Below are 23144 nucleotides of genomic sequence, written 5' to 3' on the forward strand. Positions count from 1 at the left end.
CAGCTCTGAGCTGGTGACAAGGGTACTGAAAAGATGCACCTGAAACAGGATCTGCGGGCTGCTGCATTTGCCAACCGGCTTTAATGCTGCTTTCCAGCGGCGAAGGCGCAGCAGCATTAACAGGGAAGCCAGCGCGAGCCTCCCCGGCAGCGGCGGCGGCACGGCGGCACCGGCACCAGCGCAGTTTCCCCTCTCCCCAGCCCTGACTCTACGCGCACATGCGCACTGCGCCCGCAGCCCTGGACCATTTGTCAGGACTACTCGTGAGACGGAGAAAAAAAAAAGAGAAAATTTGGGGGTAAGAAGCGGTTGATCGGATCTAATCTCTAATTAATCTGAAGATTTGTCCGTGCCAAAGCCCATTCATTTATTTTCCTAGGTGAGGATGAAAGTTAAGAGACCTCTACAGAGAAGGAAGCGCACCCTCGTCTTGTGAAACAGATCAGGGGAGGGGAAAGGACAGAAGGGGTTTCTCCCCCACTTCTCTGCGCCTCTGGGAAAGAGAAGAAAACTTAATCCTGGGGAAAAAAGTGGGCAAGTGACTCGGAAACGGCTGGAGGGGGAGTCTCTGGGCATCTCACTCTGAAGTAGTGAGTGCGAGTGTGAAAGAGGAACAAAAGAGAGAGAAAAGAGAAAGGAAAAAATGGGGGGAGGAGAGACTTGTATTTTTTTCTTTGCGCGCACACGGGGAAGGGTGTGGGGGGCCGTGCGGAAGGGAGCCGGGGCGAGGCGGCCGCGTCGGGCTCTCGCCCGCGCGCAGGCGGCGGGATGCGTGTGGGCCCCCTCCCCCGCGCCCCCCGAGCTTGTCACTTTGGTCGCTTTCATGACACCGGGCGCGGGGTGGGGAGCGCGGCGGCGCCGGGCTCCGCCGGGGTGCGTGCCCGAGTGGGCGCCGCGGAGCCGCAGCCCGGGCGGCGAGCGCGGCGGCCGAGGCGGGGGGCGCCGGCGGCGGGGGTTGGGGGGGGGCGCGCGGGGGTGGCCGGGGCCGCGTATCGGTGCGGCGGGAGGCGCAAGCCCCGCGCGCCGCCCCTGCGGCCCCCTCCGCCCGTGTGGCCTTTGTGCCGGGCGCGCACCGGAGAGCGAGCGAGCGAGCGCGAGAAGTACAAGTACGGGAGACCGAGGCAGTGGGAAAAGAGGCCGGGCCACTTTCTCCCCGCTCGGGCTGCGGAGAATGGACTGGTTGAATGTGCAGGCGCGTCTCCCCGGCGTGTGCTGTGTGTGTGTGCGCGGCGGAAAGGCCTCCCCGACTCCCACCGCGCACACGCACACTCACACGCACGCACACACTCACGGACCCGCGGCGGGCTCGGCGGCCGAGAGTTTGCGTTTTCTTCCTCGCCGCCTCCCACTTCCCGACCGACTGTGTGAGAATTTCATATAGATCAGCTCCAATTTCCGCCATTTTGGGAAAGTTGCACAAAAATAAACCCTCCGGTTTATTTCTGCCCGAGGCAGGAAAGTGCTTCGGGAAGCGAGGCGGCGCGGGCCCGCGGCGGCCGTCCGCGCGGGGGAGGGCGCAGGGCGCGGGCCGGGCCGGGAGCCCGCGCCGTCGCGGCGTTCGCCCCGCGCCGTGCCGCGCCGCGCCGCGCCGGGCCGGGTGCGGGCGCGGGCGTGTGTCGGGAGGCGGCGGCCGCGGCCGCGCCGGGGCGGCGGGCGCGGGTGGGGGGGTTGAGGGGGGGAGGCGCGGGGCTGCTTTTCCTGCAACTTGTTTACGCCGTCCTTATATTGGGGAGGCAGAGAGGGGTCCGAGGCGGGGCCGCCGCCCGCCTGGCGCGGCGTGCGTGTGCCATTCCGGAATAATGGGTTTTGCACACTAGCGTCCTGGGCCCGGCCGGCCGTCCTCGCGCCGCGGCGGCCCGGCGGGGGGAAGTAGAGGCCGGCGGGGGTGGAGATCGGGGAAGCGCAGGAGCCGAGGCATCCGCCGCGCGCCCCGCGAGCTGGTGGCGGGGGCGGGGGGGGGGGGAGAGGGAGGAAAACTTGGGAGCACTGGAGGCGGGGGAGGGGGGCACGGTGGCACGGGCGGGGGGAGGGCGCAACTTTCGTGCTGGTGGTAAAACTTTAATTACCTTGAAAGAAAAAGGCCCTCCGGTCTCCCCCACCCTCTCTGGGCGAAGCCCGGCCCCAGCGCGACCGTGAGAGAAAGTTTAAAAGCGGGCACTTTGCTCCCCGCCTTCCCCGCGGAGGGGTAGGGGTATCTGTTTGTCCGTCTGCGCTCGGAGAGACGTGGGGGTAACGAGCCGCCCTCCGGGGTCGCGACGATCGCGGCTCTCACCCCACCCTTCCACGGGGAGACGAAGGTAAACGTCGCTTCAGTTTCCCTCCTACCTCCTCCCCCCCGCCCCCCCGCTTCCTTTTCCTCCCCCTCCCTGCCGATTTTTTGAGGGGACCCAAAAAACGGAGTCTCTTTCCTTATGCAACTTCCTCGGACGCTGCGAGCACGGCCCTTCCCCCCTCCCTGCATCCCTCGGCTGGCTCCTTGACCACCTCGGGTCTACCGCCAGAAAAAAAATGCGTTAGAGATCATTCACGGTGCACCGAAACAAAAATAGATTTTTGATTGTTCTAAGTTTAAGTTAAGGGAAACTGAGATGAGAAATAAGAAGGGGGGGAGCGGCTGGAGCGAGTGCGTCGAATTTTAATTTTCCTAGAATGTTGTTTGTGATAGCTTTATTGCTGTGGGGAGCCCGAGAGTCTCCGTACTGGCTAACTCGGTCGCGTGGATTTTTGCGCAAGTTTTTAGAAAAACACTGACTCGAGTAGAGCATTTCTCCGGAAAGTTTCAAGTGCAGCAAAATAGCGAACGTGCAAAACTGGCCAAGGGGAGACCTCTAGTGGTTAGACGCGTCTTTAAGTTCGGAAGGCCGAGAGCAAACTTTGGCCTTTACTTTTTAGCTACGTAGTCCGTTCAGACGTGGAAGTGATTAGACGACCTGAGCCAGGGGCCAGATGTTGAATGAAAGGATGCTGATCAGAAATAGAAAGTTTGGTAAATCGGAGAGCAAATGAAATCTAAGGACCCAGCCTTCCAGTTGGGGTACTTCTATAGGAAAGTAGAACCTTCTGAACTTCATGACTTCTATGAACACTTTGCTTTTATTCTGGGATTTGAGATCGGTCACTATGGATTAGACGCAGTTGTTTGATTTTTTTTTTTTTTAATATTTGTCATTGTCTATACATTTGATCAACCTGTAATCAGGAGTGACAGTGGATAATTTCATTTGAATGTTAATTAAAATACGAAATGCAATACATGTTTAAAACTTTGAAAAAATGAAAAACATTTGTGTTTGAAAAGGCTCATATAAAATCATTTTGTATGAGCTAATCATTTTATTCTCTAGTAAATATAATTTAAGGCCTTATTTCATTTTTTAAACACAGTCATATATAGTTATAAAATAAATGACCCCATTTAGCTCTAAGAGTGTAATTTTGTTTCACTGGTTAAGACTTATTTCTGAATACTTTGTATAATTTGGGATTTAAACACTTAAATATATGGACAAAAATTGCTTACATAGTATCTATTCTTCTGCCGGTGTGTGTTCTGCAGGGTAACTTTAAATAAGAGAAGCAGTGAGAGAAGTTAAAATTGAGTCAAATGATCCTGGGAACTTTCGTTTGCTTGTCATACAATGGAAGAAACTTTAACAGGGGAACTTAGGGTAGGGCAGTGATATAAATGTAAAATCAATTTCACCTCATCCAAAGCTAGTTTATTTGTGTGTGTGTGTGTTGTAACATATTAAATGGTAGTGTACAAAATTATGCAATGTCAGTAATTCATAATTTGAACTTATTATCTATGAGTTTCAGGGCTTCTTTTTTTTTAATGACAATACTTTGATTTTATTTCTCTTCTCTTTAAATCGATGATAGATCTCCAGGAGAAGTCTTGAGGGTGAACCACAGTCTTAAAGACCATCAGATAATTATTTCTTCACTGCCACTAGGTGAGTTGTGTGTTGAAACAAATTGCTTGATATACTTGCAAATATTAAAAGCTGCATTTGAGGGTAAGGAAGGAGAGTGTGGAACAGGGTTGGCAGAAAAACATCATTTTGAAAGGGGTGCTTTGAATTCATGAAAGTCTTGACCCTGATTGTGACTGAAGCTCCAATTAAAGCATTATGAAAAATTAAGAGGTTGTTCTGGATAATCTTTGGACTGGCTTTTTACTGGATTCTTAATTCACACTTCAGTTGTACCTGTTCTTTACTGAAAGTAAATAGTTTTATTCTTTGGAATTGAGGAAGTGGGAAATCTAGAACAAAGCAATTGTGAATTAATATAGGTGTTGTAGAAGTACGCTATGATGTGAAAAGTTCTGGAACTTGGTAAAATTTTGTAGGTGATATTGCCAATAAGATGTTTGGGGCACGTTTAGGTAACTTATCTTCTATGGCTCAAATCCTATGGTGGGCTGATGTTTGCCCCAAATATCATGTGGTAGTGTTATAGTGAATTTCCAGTGTTTAGCATAAACTTGTCAACTTTTAAGCGTATCCCCACAAGCAGTACAGCTGCTGCCCAATAAAGATCTCTTTGGTAATTTTGGAGGGTGCTGGTTAGTCTCCAGTAATCCAGGGCCTATTCTCAGAACAAAGGTCATTCTCAGGCAAAAGGGAACCCTGTCTGGGTAGAACATGAAAGTACATTTGTGTGACTATAGTGCTTTTCTGCTATTGATAATGATGATGTTTAGTTGATAAGTCATGTCTGACTCCCTTGTGACCTCATGGACTGTAGCCCACCAGGCTCCTCTGTCCCTGGGATTTCCCAGGCAAGAATATTGAAACGGGTCGCCATTTCCTTCTCCAGGGGATGTTCCCAGCCCAGGGATAGAACCCGAGTCACCTGCTTTGGCAGGTGAATTCTTTACCACTGAGCCACTAGGGAAGGAAGCCTCTTCTACTTTTTATAACTGTTTTTTTTTAATCATTCCCTTTCTTTTTCTGCTTCATTTCATTTTCCTTCTCTGTCTCAGGTATTAAAGGAGTTGCTAATTCTTGTTTGGCAAAACAAAAGAAAACAAAAATTAGCAGGACTAAAAATCCCTTTTTAAAACATTTTGAATTTTATATGGGAGGGTAGTCAATTAAAAGTGTCGTGAATAGTTTCAGTTTCACAGTAAAGAGACTCAGCCATACATATCCACGTATCCATTCTCTCCCAGTGTCCCCTCCCATCTAGGCTGCCACGTAATATCGAGCAGAGTTCCCTGTGCTATATAGTAGGTGCTTGTTGGTTATCCGTTTTAAATATAGCGTTGTGTACATGTCCATCCCAAACTCCTTAACTATCATTTCCCACCACTCTTCCCCGCTGGTAACATACGTTTGTTCTGTCAAGTCGTGAGGACTAACAGTCCTTATTGAGCCACGTTATAACCACGGTAGGTGTGGTCTAGATGTCAAAACTGAATAAATACCACTATAAAAATGATTGTCAAAAGGAATTTATTGTCATTTTCTGCTCGTGGATCACCTTGAGAAGTATAAGTAGCAAAATAAATAGATGTCCATGTAGGTGATCCGGCAGAAACAAGGGGGCAGGAACGGCTGACAAGAAGATCGCAGATGGAAGTAGAGTTCAGAGTGAAGTGTGCTTCCGATGGTTAGTTTCATGTGTAGATACTCTGAGTGGAAGACAGTGGTTATTTTTCTTCATCTGGGGAATCATTGTGATTGTAGGTAGAGTGCTAGACTAGGAATCAGAGGACAGTTTAGCCACTAAATATACCACTTTGTGTAAGTCACTTTAACTCTTTTAGCCTAGATTTCTCCTTCTGGAAAATGGGAGCGACAGTGCTTGCCTTGGTCTCTTTGTCAAAGGGATCAAATAAGGTTTTGAGAACTATGAACAATTATTCAAATGTTTGGCAGTCATATTATCATTTTACCTTAGCCAGGTTTTGTGAAAAGGGCAGAACAAAAGGTAGGCTTTTAAAAGCTGAACAGAGTGATTTAATTCTTGGCTAAAATAATTGGTTTAGTTTTTGGTGTACATATTATATGGACTTGCCACAGTGCTTTCAGGGGATATTTCATTTCTTTAGGAAAATAGTAGTTTCTCTTTTATGGCTTTCTTGAGGGAAGAGACCATGTTTTAAAATGGTGCTGAATACAAATTGTGTTTTATCTCAAGGTAGTCATTTAATAGGTAGGAGTTGGTGAAATAAATACTTAAATATAAAATAATACCCAGTTGTGGAAATGGTAGGGTGGTGAAAGTGGAGGGGTTGGTGTGAGGGGAATTTATGTACTGTAATTAATATTTTAGTTAGCATAGGTCTGTTGGGAAATGAAGATGACAAAATAGGTAATTGGAGTAGTAAGAATTTAAACTATAGGGACCAGAAACTGGGTCCTGCAAATGACTGTGAATTTCGGGGGTGCTCCCTGTAGGGCTTTTTCTAGAACTCTTGGCTGCATTATTCTAATCCTAATCAACTATGTATTATCTAGATAGAAAAAAGAAAATCACAAGTCATTGCTTTCAGTTTGATAATACTGAATTTGCCAAACTCTTGAGAAGTTTTAGCCTATCTCTCTTATCTTATACATTATCCAATCAATATTCTAAGAACCTAGAAACCCAGTAGTGGAGGAAAGAAGAAATATAGTTCCTGTTTAATTAGTCCCTGTGTAATTGAAGGTTGGTTCTTGAATAATTCCGCTGTTTTGTTTTGTTTGATAGTTTATTTCTAAGAAATACATATGTCAACCGAGGCTATTTATAATAGATGCAGTTAAGACAGGAAATTTACAAAAGAAATCATTGAGTTGGCCAAAAAGTTCATTCGGATTTTTCCATAGGATGGTACAGAAAAGCTGAATGAAGGCTAACCCAATACTTCAGGTAGTGTGGACAAGGGTACCCTTGGTGTCCCAAAGTTGGGTAACCTGAGTAATTCCTCTAGTAATATATCTACTAGTTAACTGATTTTTATTGAATTCTTACAGTGCTGAACACTGAAAGACCAGGTCTTTGCTCTTGAGGAGTTCCCTACACCCTTACCCTGGGAGTTTGATTTATGAAGTCAAACTGAAAAGCCTTTAAGTCCTTTTTTTAGGACACAGGGTGATTTGCAGGAAAAAATAAGGACTTTTGAGAGGCATTTGTGTAAAGTTGACCGATTCTGGATGCACCTCCAGTTTCTTCCTCGGAAGTGAACTTATAGTTAATGACTTGGGTAATGATTGAAAGAATTACATGTATATTAGATTGAGTTGGCCAAAAAGTTCATTTGGGTTTTTCTGTACCATCTTACAGATAAATCTGAATGAACGTTTTTGCCAACGCAATAATAAAGCTTTATTATTATTATTATTTACTATTCTTTCTGCAAGTCAGTGTTTTATGTCAGTCAATAGATATTTATTGGGTATCTTTGTAACTCTGATGGAAAGTGCTTTACATAATTAATGCATAGAATAGGATGAAATAAATGACTTTGTTGGAGCTAGGGAGAAAGCAACAATCTTTGGCCTCAGTGTGTTTATAGTCTATTGAGGAGATAATCCATACACATACAATGATAATTACCAAAACAAAGCTGTGGCTCAGTGCTAGTAGCGAAAGGTAGAGGCAAGTGCAGTGGGTACTGTGGTGGTACTGCTGGCTGTGGCGCTAAGTGTGTCGCTAACGTAGGGACCTGGAACATGGGGCGCCCTTTGAAAAATACTGTGAAGTGTTAATATAGTCAATGTAATTGTATGTTGAGTGCCTTCTGAATGTCAAGCATTAAGCTGGATATTTCACATTCATTCATTCACTCATTCATCTAACAGAAATTTACTGAGTGCATTCTGTATGCCCAGGTGCTGTTTTAACAGTATTATCCCTAATACTTTCAGTAACCTTGAGTGTTTGGTATTATTAATTCTCTTTTAGAGGAAACTGGTGCTCAGAGATACTTAGTAACTTGTGTAAGTTCATATCATGCAGTTTGGAAAGGCTGGGACAAGGGAAAATGACACTGGCTTTTGTTTTGTTATGTCTTTAACTTTCTAATTTTCGAAATAGTAATTCTTAACAATATTTCCAAGAAAACACATTTCCAGATTTTGAGGAATATATTTGTGTTTATACATTGGTTCACTAAGATGAGCAATAGCATACAGGTGTAAGAAAAAAATGATGGGAAGAAAACACTATTTCCTCACTTTCCTCTTTCTTCCTCCCTTTTTAAAAGTTGGGAAAAGACTTAGTTGTACTGAAAAGAACACCTTGGTCTAGTTCATGGCCTTGAAATGATCATTAGCTGCTAACAAAACATTACTTAGATTAGGTTTGGTAATTACTGGGCTTATTTATTAAAAGGTTTCATCTGTTCTTTGTAGAAAGAGACCTGATAAGGCAGTAGGGTTTGTTTTCAATTAATTTAAATTAATTGATAAATTAAGTTTAAAATCAATTGATCATCAATCAAAAGAATGGGACCTAAATTTACCATTTTGTGAACTCAAAACATGATGGAATTTATTGATTATAAAAAAAGAAAATTAAAATGAGGGATAGAGATAATAATGGTGAGAAGCTGGAGACAGGGAAGAATGTAGAGTGAGAGAATCAAAGTTTAAAAAAAGATATCAGGGAATATGACTAAGAGTATATTCACCAAAATGTGATAATTACTGATATTATGCTCTATCCAGAAGAGTAGGCCTATTTACAAAATACAGTGAAGAGTCTTTGATTCATTAGGTGGTTCTGGTTTATAGTGGGAATCATATGACATTTCTGTTATTTGAGTCATGGTCCATCAAGCAGAGCTTTAGTCTTAGTTTCAAAGGATGCTGTTGCAGGCTTTGGTTATAGGGTGATGGACTATTTCTCCTTTGTTGAAGCTCTATCATCCAACAAATTTTTTTAAGCACCTGCTGTATGTTGGAGCCTTTCAAGATTGGACTATGGCTTTATGTTACGTGCGATTTTATAGAATTAAACTAGTTCAGTTACTGGAACACTTTGAGGAGGATGGTTGAGGCACCAAAATCAGTTGATTACTTTTCCCCCATCTGTTAAACTGACTGAGCACTGAACTGTGAATCGAAGTCCCTGGTCTGGTTGTTAAATGATCTAAGTAATTTCACCCCATTGCTTTGTGGTCTTATTTGGAAGATTTGAGGCCTAGCTGTTCAATTTGTTGATAAGGAGTTTAGCTGCAAAGGGTTATCAAGATAAGCCTATAGACATGACTTCTGTGACAGAAATAAAATCTGGACAAATCTAATTTATTATAGGCAAAAGAAATCAAGTGTAAATCTTTTAATTTTAGCTCTGTGTTCTATAAAAATATGAAGCAGAATAAGAAAAAAGAATGTACTACTTTTAGCATTTAAAAATTATGAAGCAAAGTAAGAAAAAAGAACAAGATACTACTTTTAGTTTTCTTTTAAAATTTAAACATGCATATTTTGCATAAGCATGGAAATATCTCTGTGAGACAGGTTCTTGCTCTTTTTATGCCCTTGAATCCCTCTAATGGGTGTAAAATTTCTATTATTACCCTACTAGTGTAGTGTATGGATGACATTATAGCACTTTTCAGGATATTTCTGCCTCAAATTGAGTATCTCATAGTCTGTACATTGAAAATGAACTTCAAATAAAAACATTCGAAGAGAGTGTGTTAAATATGCCATAAGACTGTTAATGTCAGTTTGTGATTTCATTTTCTATATACATTTTTTTTTTCTTGAAAGGCATTTTTCATTTTCTGTTCCTCCTTCAGAGGAAGTAAGTAGGTTAAGGCCACAGACTCTCAAACAATTCATCCTTCTTACAGTAACAAACGGAAGGGCAGGAAGTTGAGATTTTGTAAAGGTTGCCTTTGGTGACTACCCCTTTGCATGTAATCTTCATAGCAGAAAAGGTAGGAAATCAGATAAGCCATCGATGTGTTATAAATAGAGTCATTTTCATTAAAACATGACTAGTAGTAGATACAGGAGCGGGAGGTGTTTCTTGAAAAAATATCAACAAGAAGGAACCGTCCTAATAATCGATTTCATATATAAAGGAAACCTAGGTTAGCTGCCACTCAGACATCTGCTACATGAACATAGATAGGGACAGAAAACCCAGATTCTCAAGAATTTGTTCTTGATGCTATTGAGATTTCAGTTTTCACACTGAAGTCATCTACAGTTCTACCTGCCTAAAAAAGAAAAATCTATGAACTTGGGCCCTCAGGGCAGAATTCACATCTCTCCACAACAGATCTCAATTCCAGTATGTGTACGATTCAGAGTTCTTATCAGTCAGGGTTACTGGAATATCAAAGCTGGTATCTGTCATGCTTGATTTGAAAGGAAAATTTTTCTTTGTAGCAAAATATTTGTTGAGAGATGCTTCAAGAGTGAGTTTAGATTTTTCTCTTATCCCTATTGAATAAGCCTGTTCAAGAGGCTTGAATTTAACTTCTTTTGATGTGTTCTTCACTGACACTTAAATAAGAAGGGTTTCTTGGAGCTGGAGAGTTACCCTCTTGCCAAAGAGGTAAATAAATACTTAGCAGCCTCCTTGTTAGAATTTTCACTGGAGAATATGAGATAGATGGACACATGAAGATCTGTTTCTGATTTTCCCTCTCCCCAGTCCTTGCCCACAATTAGTCTGTTGCGTTTTCCCCTTCTCTTTTGTTCATTCATGTGATAAATTTTTATTGATGCCTACTGTGGATATTCACATGAGGGTAATGAAATGAATAAATCAAAGTCTCTTTCCTCCAAAACCTCCTGTAAGAAAGGATCATGATATGATGTAGTAAGTACTGTTACTGGGGTGCAGAGTCTCCCTTCAGCCCCTGTTCTCCTGGCATCTTACATACCCATGTTCTAGTACTTGCACAGAGAAAGACTCACTGTGGTCATTTGAGTCCCCTTTGGAGAGAATCTATAGCTTTCATCTCTCCTTTCTCTGTAGGCCTCTTACTGTGATTTCTCAATGGTGCTTTCTGTCTGCCTCTGTGTTAGCTTTCTTGAAAGCAGGTCCTGGAACCAGAGTTGATACGCGAGGATGCTTTTATGCCTCCTCAGCAAAAATGTCACAGGAAGGTTGCCAGTGGCTCAGTCTTAGGTCGTTGTTCAGAGATTATGACCTTCATACTCTTCTCATTGCTAGAACGTTCTTTTCTTTATAAGATCTTGGAAAAACCAATTCTTACTGACTTTTCATCAGTTTCCTAAATTCATTTTGAAGTTTTACTTGTTTGTGACATCCCGGAGTCCTACCATAGTTCTTAACTCCCACTTTTCCCGACCTTCACCTCTGGACTCTGGAGAAATCTGGTAGGACTTTGTGGTGCAAAGGTATTAGCTTTTGTACAGTTATCATTTCTCTGCCCTGAGATATTCAGACATCTGGTAAACTCATGCTTGAAGGGAGTGTGGACACTGGAGAGCAACTTGTTTCTTTTCTTCAAAATGACTGTAGCTGTTGTGGACTGAGTGTCCACAAAGTACTAAGCGCTTTAACATGCGTAATTTAAAAATGTTTAAATCCCTATGAATTAGATATTCCTATTCATTTTTTAGATAAAGGAGCTAAGGCTCTAGAGAGGTTGGGTACCATGCCCAAGATTATTCAGTTAGTAAGTTGTGAAGCCAGGATTCAACCCAGGCACTCTGGCTGTTTGTGCTTTTCACCTTCACAATCATTCGGCTTCTTTATTGACTAGAATACATTGTGTTGGGCACTGTGGTTTAGTCTGAGGGTCACTGTTTTGGGAGGTGAAAGTTTGTATATTGGTTTGGTGATCTTTTTTTATCTGTAAAATGAGGCCAACAATTTTTGGCCAACTTAAAAGGTAGCTGTTAGGGTCAAATAGGCTAGTATTGGTAAGATCCTTTAAAATGACAAAGTGTAGAAGAAACCCTCCAGCTCCACTATGTCTGTATCTCTGGAGTGGGTTAGACTTACTGACTTTGTCTGACTCCCCTTACGTGGCCGTGTATTTGTAAATATGTGAGTTCCCCATTACAGCCTCTGTACCTCTCAGGTGTCATGAAAGTGAATAGGAAGGCATTAGATAATAAATCAGAAAACCGTAGATAGACCTTAAGAGGTGGGGCCGTGTCTTTCTCAGGATCACTTTCTTGGGCCTGGACTCTAGGTCTCTAGGACTTTCCCCCAGTGTTAGATACTACAGATTTCAACACACGGATGCAGACTGGGAGCTCAGCCAGAACGTAGCATCTCTGTAGTTGATTTCCTAACCTGGAGATGAATGAATTCTATCCTGTAAAATACTGCCTGTTCTCATGTTATTTCTTGAATTTGTTTTCTATAGCTCAGCATTTTCTGAAAAGGGGTTCCATGGGACTTGCTAGACTGTGATAACAGAGCTATAGGGCTAACTGACTGTGGGAAACTTGGATTCAGCGCTTCACAGATAGCTGCATTGCTGCTGATGTGTGCCATCCATCTCCTGAAGACCCAGAGGTTACATTTCTCCATCACCACAAAACTTGTGTCACAGGACACACAGAAATGGTCTCCTATAAGTTCTGAGGAGCAGACTTTGGGACAGTTTGCCCTAGCCTTTCATCTTAGTCTTGTTAACCTGCTTTAGCCTGGTCCCCAGTGTGCTGCCAGCCCAGTGTGATGGTGAAGAGAGCCCTGCCCTCGGGTCCAGCTCCCTCCCTACGTGGCAAATCCTTGTCCATTACTTCAGAGGAATTGTTCCTTGAAGAAAGCTAGTCATTTCTAGAGCCATGTAAATATGAGGGATTATTGTTATTAACAACACAACGTCTACTTCTGTGTTGTAATGCTGACATCTTCTAATGGAGCTTTGAACACAGGTGGCTTATCATAAGAGACACCACTGAAATAAAATGAAGGGAAAGGGGGGAAAAGAAATGCCAGTGACTAATTTTTTAAGGTCACTGAGCAATTCTCATGAACTCAAATAATTGTTAAACCAGGTAACTATAACAGACAGTTAAGATTTTATTGACTGCTTAACTTTGGAATAGACACTGTGTTGAACTGTTCCCTGACTCATCATCTCATTCAGTCCTCACCATGTGCAATAAAGAAAAGTTCTGTTATTATCTACATTTTATAGGTGAGGAACTTGAGGCTTCAAGGGGTTAGTTAGTCTGAAGTCACAGAACAGGGCATTGCCAAACCTTGGAAAGTGAATTGAAGAGGAGGGAAGGAAGGTCATGGCTCCTTTAGGAAAGGGCAGGGGATGGAGAGAGGAACTTGAGAGAGTGTGGCAAGTTTTGAGGATGATGCATGAAGTGTTTGATTTGCATCTGTGAAAGGATGACAAGGAGCAGGGTGGGTGGGAGACGGAGGCTCAGCAACTTTATACACCATTTTAATATGGGTTTAGCAGTGGGCAGAGGCCCTTTCGGTGATATTACTGAAGGTGATGCTTAAGACTTATTTTTTGAGAATGTCACAATATGCCAAAGACAGCTTTTGGTGAGTGATTGATGATTTCTACAAAGTGAACCAAAAGCCAGCTTCAGTTGATGGTATTCCTGTGGGCATCATAGCAACAGAGCACTGACTCCCCACTGTGGATGTTGACTTTTCTTATTATTGTCTCACTCTTCTGCAGAGCTGTCATTTTTGTTTCTTTCATGGTTATGATTTAAGGGTTAGCATTCCTGACTTACTCTTCACAAAAGATACATTGCCCTCTTGAACCAAAAACTGATGTGTTTAGTCCATTGACACCAGGCACTGAGGTCTCACTCAGTCCCATCATCTCTCTGAGTGATAGAATTATATCTGATTCTCAGATGCTGCTTCTGGGGTAATGCCTATCCCCATTTTACAACTACTCCCAGCTCTTGGCCTTGTTATCTCTGTAACTTACTTTTGAAAACTGTACCTGTTAATGGTAAAGCTATAAAATGGAATTCTAAAAAAACAACTTTATTTTCAAACATTAAAACTGTGTAACTGGCATTAGTGAACATTAGCTGTTCTTGTAAATACTCTACTGTTTTGAAAACAATGGTTTGAGCAGGACTGGCCAGGCTGCAGTTAGTACCCTTTCTTAGTAATCTTTAATACTGACCTTATCTGTAGATCCAGACTTTTGGTTTCTAGGCAAGGCCCACTGTCTCAGTTTGTGTTGAAGCTACCAGATTGGGTGGCTTATCTTCCAAGGGACTGTTATCTTCCCTTCATCTCAGCCCCAGGCAGCCTCTTCACCTTGAATGTGCTATCCAAGTGCACGCCTGGGGCGTCTCTGCCCCCAACTCTGAGCGACCATTTTATCCTCTCCTGGCAGATGTGAGCAAAGGAATCATATAAAGAGAGGATTATGAAGGACTCTGTTTATCTCCAGCCAAAATAAGATACAGTAGATTCTTGACATTTATGATGGATATAGCCCATGACCATTGCCAGTCCACAACTGAAAAAAAATCGTTGTAGCACATAATTCCTCCCTTCAGATTGCTAAAGTATAAGAGTAATGTAAATGATCTCTCTAGACCTTAACTACTTATCTTGATGAGCAATTTTTGTACTGTCTAGAGCACTTATTGAAACAAATTCACACATCTTTTCTACTTATTTCCTTTTGGAGCGTTCGGTACTTTTGTTCACACAATGTGTCTGAGTCATCATTGCATTTGACATTTCAGCCTTTAATTTATCTGAAACGTCTGTTTTGTGGCTGGGACCTATCACTTTCATAAACATTTCCATGTTCTCCTTGGTCTGTTGTCAACAATAGAATCAACTAGCAGTTCATTTTGTTTGTTTCATTTCTTCACCAGAAGCAGAGTTGTTATCACTTTATTTACAGTGGTTGTAGCACTCAGACACAGCACTGTGACTCAGAGCACACCTGGACCTTGGCCGGGCCCCTCAGCTTATAGTGTGTGTGATTCAGAATCTTGTCTCTGCAAAACGGCAAAGTACTAAATGTGGGAGCTTCAGCCGTCACTCAGGAATGGCAGAAATCAACATAGTCTGTGAATGCCAGGGATCTACTGTTTGTTTGTGATACCTGAGTTGTGGAGAAGTGAACCCTCAATCAACCCTTTCTCTTTCTATCTGTCTGTGGGGCTGATACGTTTGTGTATGTAGTTAAATACCTACTAGCTAAATTACACAAGAGCTTTGGGGACGTCCGTTTCCACTAATGCTTTCCAGGCTATGGCTTCAATTGTTGACACCAATAAGAAGCTAAATATTTTTGTAAGGAGAAGCACCTTTCATGACCTAGTGTATTTTAAATAAATATGAAATAGAATTTTAAAATTCTATTTTAAATTCTATTTTAATTAAAAAAATACACATTTAAATATTCAACAGGTGCTAAAGTGGCCACAAAGAGTAGGTTCCCATCCTTTAGCTGTCTTTCAGCCTACCATTGCCCCTTCCTGGAGGCAGGCAGTGTTAACCAGCTTTTAACAAATCCTTGTAAAGATAGTCTATGTATATCTAAGCAATATTCATACTGATATATACCCTGTTTGTTTTACACAAATTGTATCACACTGTTTTTATAACCTATGTACAATTAGTAGTATTGATTGTATCTTGGAGCTTTATCTGTATCAGAATGTAAAGAGTTTCCTCATGGTTTTCTATATCGGTATTTTATACTGTTGTATGGATGTACCACGGGAGAAGGCAGTGGCACCCCACTCCAGTACTCTTGCCTGGAAAATCCCATGGGCAGAGGAGCCTGGTAGTCTGCAGTCCATGGGGTTGCTAAGAGTCGAACACGACTGAGCGACCTCACTTTCACTTTTCACTTTCATGTATTGGAGAAGGCAATGGCAACCCACTCCAGTGTTCTTGCCTGGAGAATCCCAGGGATGGGGGAGCCTGGTGTGCTGCCATCTGTGGGGTCGCACAGAGTCGGACATGACTGAAGTGGCTTAGCAGCAGCACCAGCAGCACAGTTTTCCTTTACTGAAGGACGGTCGGGTTGTTTCCAGTTTTTTGACATTACAAGCAGTGCTATAGTCCATGAATCATCTTTTACATTTTTTATACACATGTGCAAGTATCTATGGGATAAATTTCTAGAGGTAGAAGGGCTGAATTGGAGGATATGTTCTTGAAAATTCATTTCCATAGAGTGGAGGTTGTTTCAGTCAATAATGCCACCATAGTGTATGAGAGTGCCCACATCTCCATATTCTTATAGGATTTTTTTTAATACAGTATATCAATTAATTTCATTACCACCTAATGTTTCTAGCTTCCTGGTGGTACATGGTAAGCCAGGGCTCCCAGGAATTTCTTTGCATGAGAGATTGGGGAAGTATATCCATTTGATAAATGATTCCAAGGGAGAGTCAAGTTGCACAGCTTTGGTTTAGAGGCAGGTGGTAGAGAAGGAGAGAAAGAGGAGGTAATTTTAGAAAATTTTATTTATTTGTTTTAATTGGAGGGTAATTTCTTCGCAGTACTGTGGTGGCTTTTGCCATATGTCGACATGAATTGCCCACGGGTGCACGTGTGTCCCTCTATCCTGAAACCCACTCCCACCTCCCTCCCCACCCTATCCCTCTGGGTTGTCCCAGAGCCCTGGCTTTGAGGCTTTGAGTGCCCTGCTTCGTGCATCAAACTTGCACTAGTGGTCTATTTTACATATGGTAATATTCATGTTTCATTGCTGTTCAGAGGAGGTAATTCTGTGTTAAATGTCATTTAGTCTGTCAGCCAGCCCTTTTGTAGATTGTTATGCAAGGAAATTATAATAAAAAGAGTAAAAACTAAAGTGAACTGTTTCACATAGGAGGGACTTTGAGAATATCATACATTTGCATTGGTGCCAGCAGTAATGGTCTCCACCTACAGTATTGATGAGACATCCACTGTAGGCATTGGAGGGAACACACTGGGTGTCAGTATCCTTGATTTTAGCCATTGTCAGGTATAGTATAGGTGAGTGGAAATCAGAAGCTGCATTGGTGCATTTCCTGGATATCTGATATCCAAAGCTGTCCTTTTCGATATCAGCAATGGCTGGACTGGTAAAGAACCCACCTGCCAATGTGGGAAATGCAGGAGACATGGGTTTGATCCCTGGGTTGGGAAGATCCCCTGGAGGAGGGCATGGCAACCCACTCCAGTATCCTTGCCTGGGAAATCCTATGGACAGAGGTGTCTGGTGGGCTACAGTCCATGGGATCTCAAAGAGTAGGACATGACTGAAGCAACTTAACATGCATGCACTGGAGAAAAATGGTAGATCTTGGCTAATAACACAGAGGACCCATCATGGTACACATTTAAGGTACTGCCTTAGGAAATCTCAGCAGACTTAACAAGAGATTTGGAGTGTGCTTTTCTGCACAACGAGAAATACTGCTTGTGACTTAAATGGTGAGTGACTTAACCTATCTGGTTTTTAGGCCTGTGGAGTACAGGTTACACATGAGATGATGGGATAGTGCCAGATGATAATGAAATAAAATACAAAGGATAGCATTTATAAGTACTAAAAAAGTTTGCTTAACTCTTAGAAGCATAATTTGTTGGTGTAAAAAGACTGTATGTTTGTATACAAGGTCACACACTTACAGAAGACAGAAAAAGAGGAAAAAGGTGTCATAAAAACAGCTTCTGTTAAAATAATATTGGCTTCTGGTTGTTCTACCTGATTAGGAGATGGTGGAAAAAATGCCTAATCTATACTAGCTGTTCATAATTTTTGTGATAATGAAAGTAGCCAGTGACTTCAAAATTAGATGAAGGAAAGGAAGGTAGTGAATATTTTTATGCTATAATATTTTATACAAAATATCCATAAACCTTAGAATGAGATAATGGATGAAAACAATTTTTATAAATGTTAGATATGTGCTTACAGACAGAGTATAGTATGTAACATTACCAGTGTTTTATATACTAATTATTTCCTAAAATATATAATAAACATTTACTGTAGCCTTTGTGGAGAAGGAAATGGCAACCCACTCCAGTGTTCTTGCCTGGAGAATCCCAGGGGCGGGGGAGCCTGGTGGGCTGCCGTCTATGGGGTCGCACAGAGTTGGACACGACTGAAGTGACTTAGCAGCAGCAGCAGCAGCAGCCTTTGTACAGTGATAGCTTTTAGATTTCTCTTATTTTTCTATTCCTCCTCCTAATCACAGACAGCATTTTGCTGCTGTAAATTTCAAACATTTACGGTTTTTAGGTAGGAAAAGTCCAGAAATCGATGTGTTGGATATGTGTCTCAGTGACATTTTGTTAATAAGCATATATTTGATGGTATTTTGTTAAAAGGATACATGTTATATCCTATATACATCAAGAGCTTGGAACCTAGTAAGCTGGTTTCTAGATTTTCTTGTTCCAGAAAGTAAAATAAGGGAAAATAGCCTTAGCCAGATTCTCAGAGGGGATAAGACTTTGAAACAGGAAAAGACAGTGGCTGAAGAAGAACACCAGGATTGGAATCAGGCTGATCTGGGTTCAGTCCTGACTGTGTCACCAAATATGGTACTGGGTGAGTTACTGAACTCTGCAACTCAGTTTCTCCAGCATCAACTAGAGGGATAATAGAACCCATCTTTCTGTGAGAAAGAAGGAAATGAAATAATGTTTGTAAATTATCTAATGCTTTGAATCCTTTTTTGGAAGAAGGTGAGATTGAATTAATAAATTTAAAATGTTTCTTTTTGAAAGATCACTCAGGTTTTACCTCGTTTATCCACCAGGGGGAAAATTATACTATCACTCTATCAGGAAAAAGTTGCCACTCCTACATTATTTAATGGGGAAGTCAAGTTCGTTGCTTTTGTTTATTTAGTGAGGTAGGAGTCATAGAGAACATCAGTATGAGTCAATTTATTTCTTATTTTTACTGCTTCTTAGATGGATTCTTCTCAGGCCTTTACAACTTGCATACATGAATGCTAAGTCTTTATAGCTCACATTATAACTCAGAGAAATATAGGTTTTTGTGTTTTTTTTTCTTTCTGTTGAGTGTTTAAGATGTATAGAATGTAGTATAATAACTACTCTGGACCCTTCACTCCTCTTCGCAGGTTTCCAGGATGTTGCCAGTCTTGTTTCACCACTTTACCGCTTAATTAATTTGTAGCAACTTCCTCACCTTGTAGCATTTCATTTCACAGTTTTGGTTTGTATCTCTAAAAATACATGGAAGGCCTCCTCTCTTTAAAGTATGTATCATCATCTCTCTAAAAAAAGCAACTGTATTTCCCTAATATCATCAAATAGTTGGTATTCATATTTCCCCTCCTATCTAATAATCTTTTTTTTAAATAATTTAAATCAGGGTTGAAACAAGATCTATGAAATGCAGAATATGATTGGTTAATATGTCTCAATCTATATTTCAAATTTCCTATTTCGTTTGCTTATTTATCATTCCTTAAAATTTTTTTTTTTTGTGTATGTGCAGAAAGCAACTTTCTAATCTTGTCTAGCAATGACTTTCAGACTTTTGGGTCTCAAGTCTCCTTTATGCTCTAAAAAATGAAAAAACCAAAGACCTATTGTTTTTAGGTTACACTTATCAATATTTACTGCATTAGAAATTAAAATATATTGGTTATTTATTACTTATAACAATGGTAAATTGATTACCTAAGTGTACACAAGCACACTTTTTATGAAATATAATGATAATTTCCAAAATTTAAAAGAAAAGGTGAGAAAAATAGCACTGTATTAGATTTTTGCAAATCTCTGTTATGTCTGCTTAATAGAAGACAGCTGAATTCTCCCATCAGTTTCTGCATTCAGTCCGTTGCAATACATTGTTTTGATTGAAGCATGTGAAGAAGGTCTCGTTCACACTGGCATGGAGTTGGAAAAGGGAGGAATATTTTAAGTTTTTCATTTAATGATGGATATTCTTTAATATTATACCAAAACTTGACATGTGGTAGTTTCTTAAAGGTTAGTTGCAGTGTGTGATTTGAAATCTTATCAATGAGTTTTCTGTACTCTGTTACATTAAAATCACATTGGCCTGTCCTACATTTTGAATGGACCCTTTAACCATGCATAATTTTGTAACTTTAAGCATTGGTTGTTTGGAAAATACTGCCTAACTGAGTTACGACATATTTCATTATTAAGTATCCTTAAAGGTCATATTCATGAATATCACCATCCATCTCCTTGGAAAAGTCTGTAGCTATTGGGAAGCTGTCAGGCTCATCCTGGTACATATAGGTTTTCCAAAATGTCCAAGCTGTATCATTAGTAACATGCTGTCAGTGTTTTCCTTCACATGACAAACTCTTTTCATTTATTTTTGACAGTGTATTTTCCAGATATCCAAACTTGAATAAACATTTTAAAAGTAAAAGTGGGATTCCACAGAAAAAAAAAACAACAACAAAAACAGCTTGCCTGGAGACAGCCATGGTACTTTGGCATGCCTGAGCTCTGTGTGCACACTCCTCTTTCATCAGACAGAATATTAAAAAGATATATATTCAAATGCCAAGCCTTAATACAGTGTATTATTTTACTTCATCAGAGATGGTCTTTAGTGAACCTGGCATTTGTTGACTGTGAGTGTGTGGTGGTGAAAAATGAAATGACTCCTACTGTAGCTGGGCGCTTCTGCTCCAGCAGCTTTATCCACTGTTGCTTTGGCCCATCAGCATAAATATCAGCATAAAAGGTGCTGGTATTTTTATGAAAATAATTTTGACTTCTTGGACCTGTTGAAATTCCCAGAACAACTCGTATCTTGCTTCTTAAATCTTTTTGGTGTGATTTCACATGTTCTTTTGCCTATGGTATTTCCTCTGAATAGACTTGATCACATCAGATTTGATGTAATTTTTTCCTGCTTCATAGATGGTGTTGGCTTGGTAGGTATTCTTAGAAGGCATTGATGGTCATGGTCTAGAGCCATTATTTTAAAAGTTGCAAATGGTTATGTTTCAGTTTTATCTTTCCTTCTTATTACCAAGAATTTTTTTCTAAAAGGAAGCTTCCTTTCACCAATGATTTGGTTTCCCTGAGATATAGTTCTTATTGATCTCATGTGATATAGTCAGGATAAATCCTTATTTCTTTTTCCCAATGATGAATTAGTGGTTCCCTTGTATTCTCAAAAGGAGATCAATGGGTGTTCTTGACTGGTTGGTTTTGAATATCGTTGTGAAATCATAATAATTTAAACTTATTTGATATGTTTCAAGTCACTGCAGCTAATATCCTTACTTTGGCCAACAGAAGCCTTTTCAGATTGGTCTCTGAGTCCTTTTGGTATGAACTCTTCTGTCTTTGATAGCTTCCTTGTTTTTTAATTTGATGAGATGTTCCTGATTCATCTTGCATATTTCCTGCTGCCAGTTAGCTCGTTCTCTGGGAAGACCTGGGAGAAACGACATTTAGAGACTGCAGTCTGAACACTGCTGCTGCTGCGAGGTCATCTCAGTCGTGTCCAGCTCTGTGCGACCCCATGGACTGCAGCCCACCAGGCTCCTCCGTCCATGGGATTTTCCGGGCAAGAATACTGGAGTGGGGTGCCATTGCCTTCTCCGGGCTGAACACTAGGCGATTAATTTTGACAGGTGGTTGTTTTCCAGAGTTTGTCTGGGCAAAGCTAGAAAATATGCATATTTCTAAAGCAAAGTGCATCATGGAATCATAATGATACTTCCATTCAGATTTAGGACCCATTGATCTTTGACTACTTGTCAGTGACACCAATGTAACTACTTACTTGTTTTATCCCATACTACACACACAGCAGCCTCAGAGTAACAGTATCAATACTACCACAAGTGGGTATATGATGATGAAAAAGTTTGTTTTTGAATTTTTTTTTTAAAATGAAAGAAAGTTAAAAGTATTATCACAGTGTAGCTACCCAAACTGGTTATCTTAACATAGCCCTATTATGTTTGCTCTACATTTTGAGACTGTTTTCCTATTTCTAAGAACATCAGTTTGGCACCTGTTTCAGTTAAGTTAAATAAATAAGTTTATTGAATCAATCATACTGTGTATTTGTTGTGTTGATAGAACAGACTTAATTGACAAATTTAGTGTAGATGGCATTCAATAATGGACTGAATTTTCTTGTTCTTTTCATCTTTTTAAAAAAAATCTAAGTGGCCTTTCTTTTCTTTTTCAACATGTTATATTGGGTACTCTCCTTTATGCACATCTACTCTCTTTTCAAAGTCTTAGAGGGGAAAGAAAAAACTTAGAGGGTGAAGAATTCTATCCATATGTGATCAAGACTTTTTGTTTTAAGTGAGTATGCTATGAAACAGCGAATTCCGTTTCTAACAATGGCAAAGGTTTACCATGGTACTTTTTGTTTAAACTAGAACTTATTTTCTCCCGTAATGTACTTTAGATTACACTCGAAAAAATGTTTCTGAAGCAGGTATTTCTAAATCTCTGGATGTGGGACATTGTGACCAAGAAAATTATGTAGTTAAGGGAAACTGAAGGAATGACCACTGAAATAAAAATTGATTTGCATGTAGACTATGTGGTACTATGCCCTTTTTTCCTTTTCCAGGTTAAAAAACAAATCATGACTGAATCCGCCTCTAGCACAAGTGGTCAAGAATTTGATGTATTCAGTGTTATGGATTGGAAGGACGGAGTAGGTACATTACCAGGAAGTGACTTAAAGGTAAGTTGTCTGTATTGCATACAACTGTATATGTGTGTATATCTGTTTGTGTTTATTATGAAAATGAATTTGAGCACATATGTGACATAAGGATTAAAAGCATTAAGCATAGGTGTGTGTAGGTGTGGTCAGTTGCTTTAGTCGTGCCTGACTCTTTGCGACCCTATGGACTGTAGCCTGCTAGACTCTTCTGTCCCTGGGATTTTCCCAGCAAGATTACTGGAGTGCGTTGCCATGCCTTCCTCCAGGGGATTTTCCTAACCCAGGGATTGAATCTGCATCTCTGGTGTCTCCTGCATTGCAGGCGAATTCTTTACTGAAGCACAGTGGCTATAGTTTTGTATGATTCTTGTTCCTCTGCCTCTCAAGACAATACATGGCTGGTGGATTGACAGACGCCTTTGTCATTTGGGGTGGGGAACTAAGAAATCCTTCTGGAATCTGTACCCATTTTGTAGAAATTAATGTATAGTTTCAAGGAAGATCGTTTCAGGATTTCTATGGCTAATAAATTTTAAGAATGGTAGACTTAGAAGGCCTAGCTTTGTATATG

At 41.0% G+C, this 23144-nt stretch overlaps 1 protein-coding gene across 48 annotated transcripts in view; it reads left to right on the forward strand.

Annotated features, from left to right (window-relative positions):
- The first annotated feature begins 214 nt into the window (after window positions 1-214).
- L3MBTL3 (L3MBTL histone methyl-lysine binding protein 3) overlaps window positions 215-23144 on the forward strand; it is a 102445-nt gene continuing 79515 nt past the window's right edge. For 10 of the 48 annotated variants that reach the window (XM_012182862.4, XM_015097406.4, XM_004011311.5 and 7 more), the window contains exons 1-3: window positions 215-298; window positions 3883-3956; window positions 22475-22591. In XM_012182862.4, coding sequence (XP_012038252.1) covers window positions 22490-22591 — 102 coding nt within the window. In that variant the 5' untranslated portion in view covers window positions 215-298; window positions 3883-3956; window positions 22475-22489. Of the gene's footprint in view, window positions 380-911; window positions 1365-2156; window positions 2298-2407; window positions 3669-3882; window positions 3957-22474; window positions 22592-23144 lie in introns of those variants that run through there. The other 38 variants (XM_027972458.3, XM_060419248.1, XM_060419241.1 and 35 more) reach the window with 7 other exon arrangements.

This window comes from Ovis aries, chromosome 8 (genome assembly GCF_016772045.2).
Source record: "Ovis aries strain OAR_USU_Benz2616 breed Rambouillet chromosome 8, ARS-UI_Ramb_v3.0, whole genome shotgun sequence".
In the NCBI taxonomy this organism is placed as follows: Eukaryota; Metazoa; Chordata; class Mammalia; order Artiodactyla; family Bovidae; genus Ovis; species Ovis aries.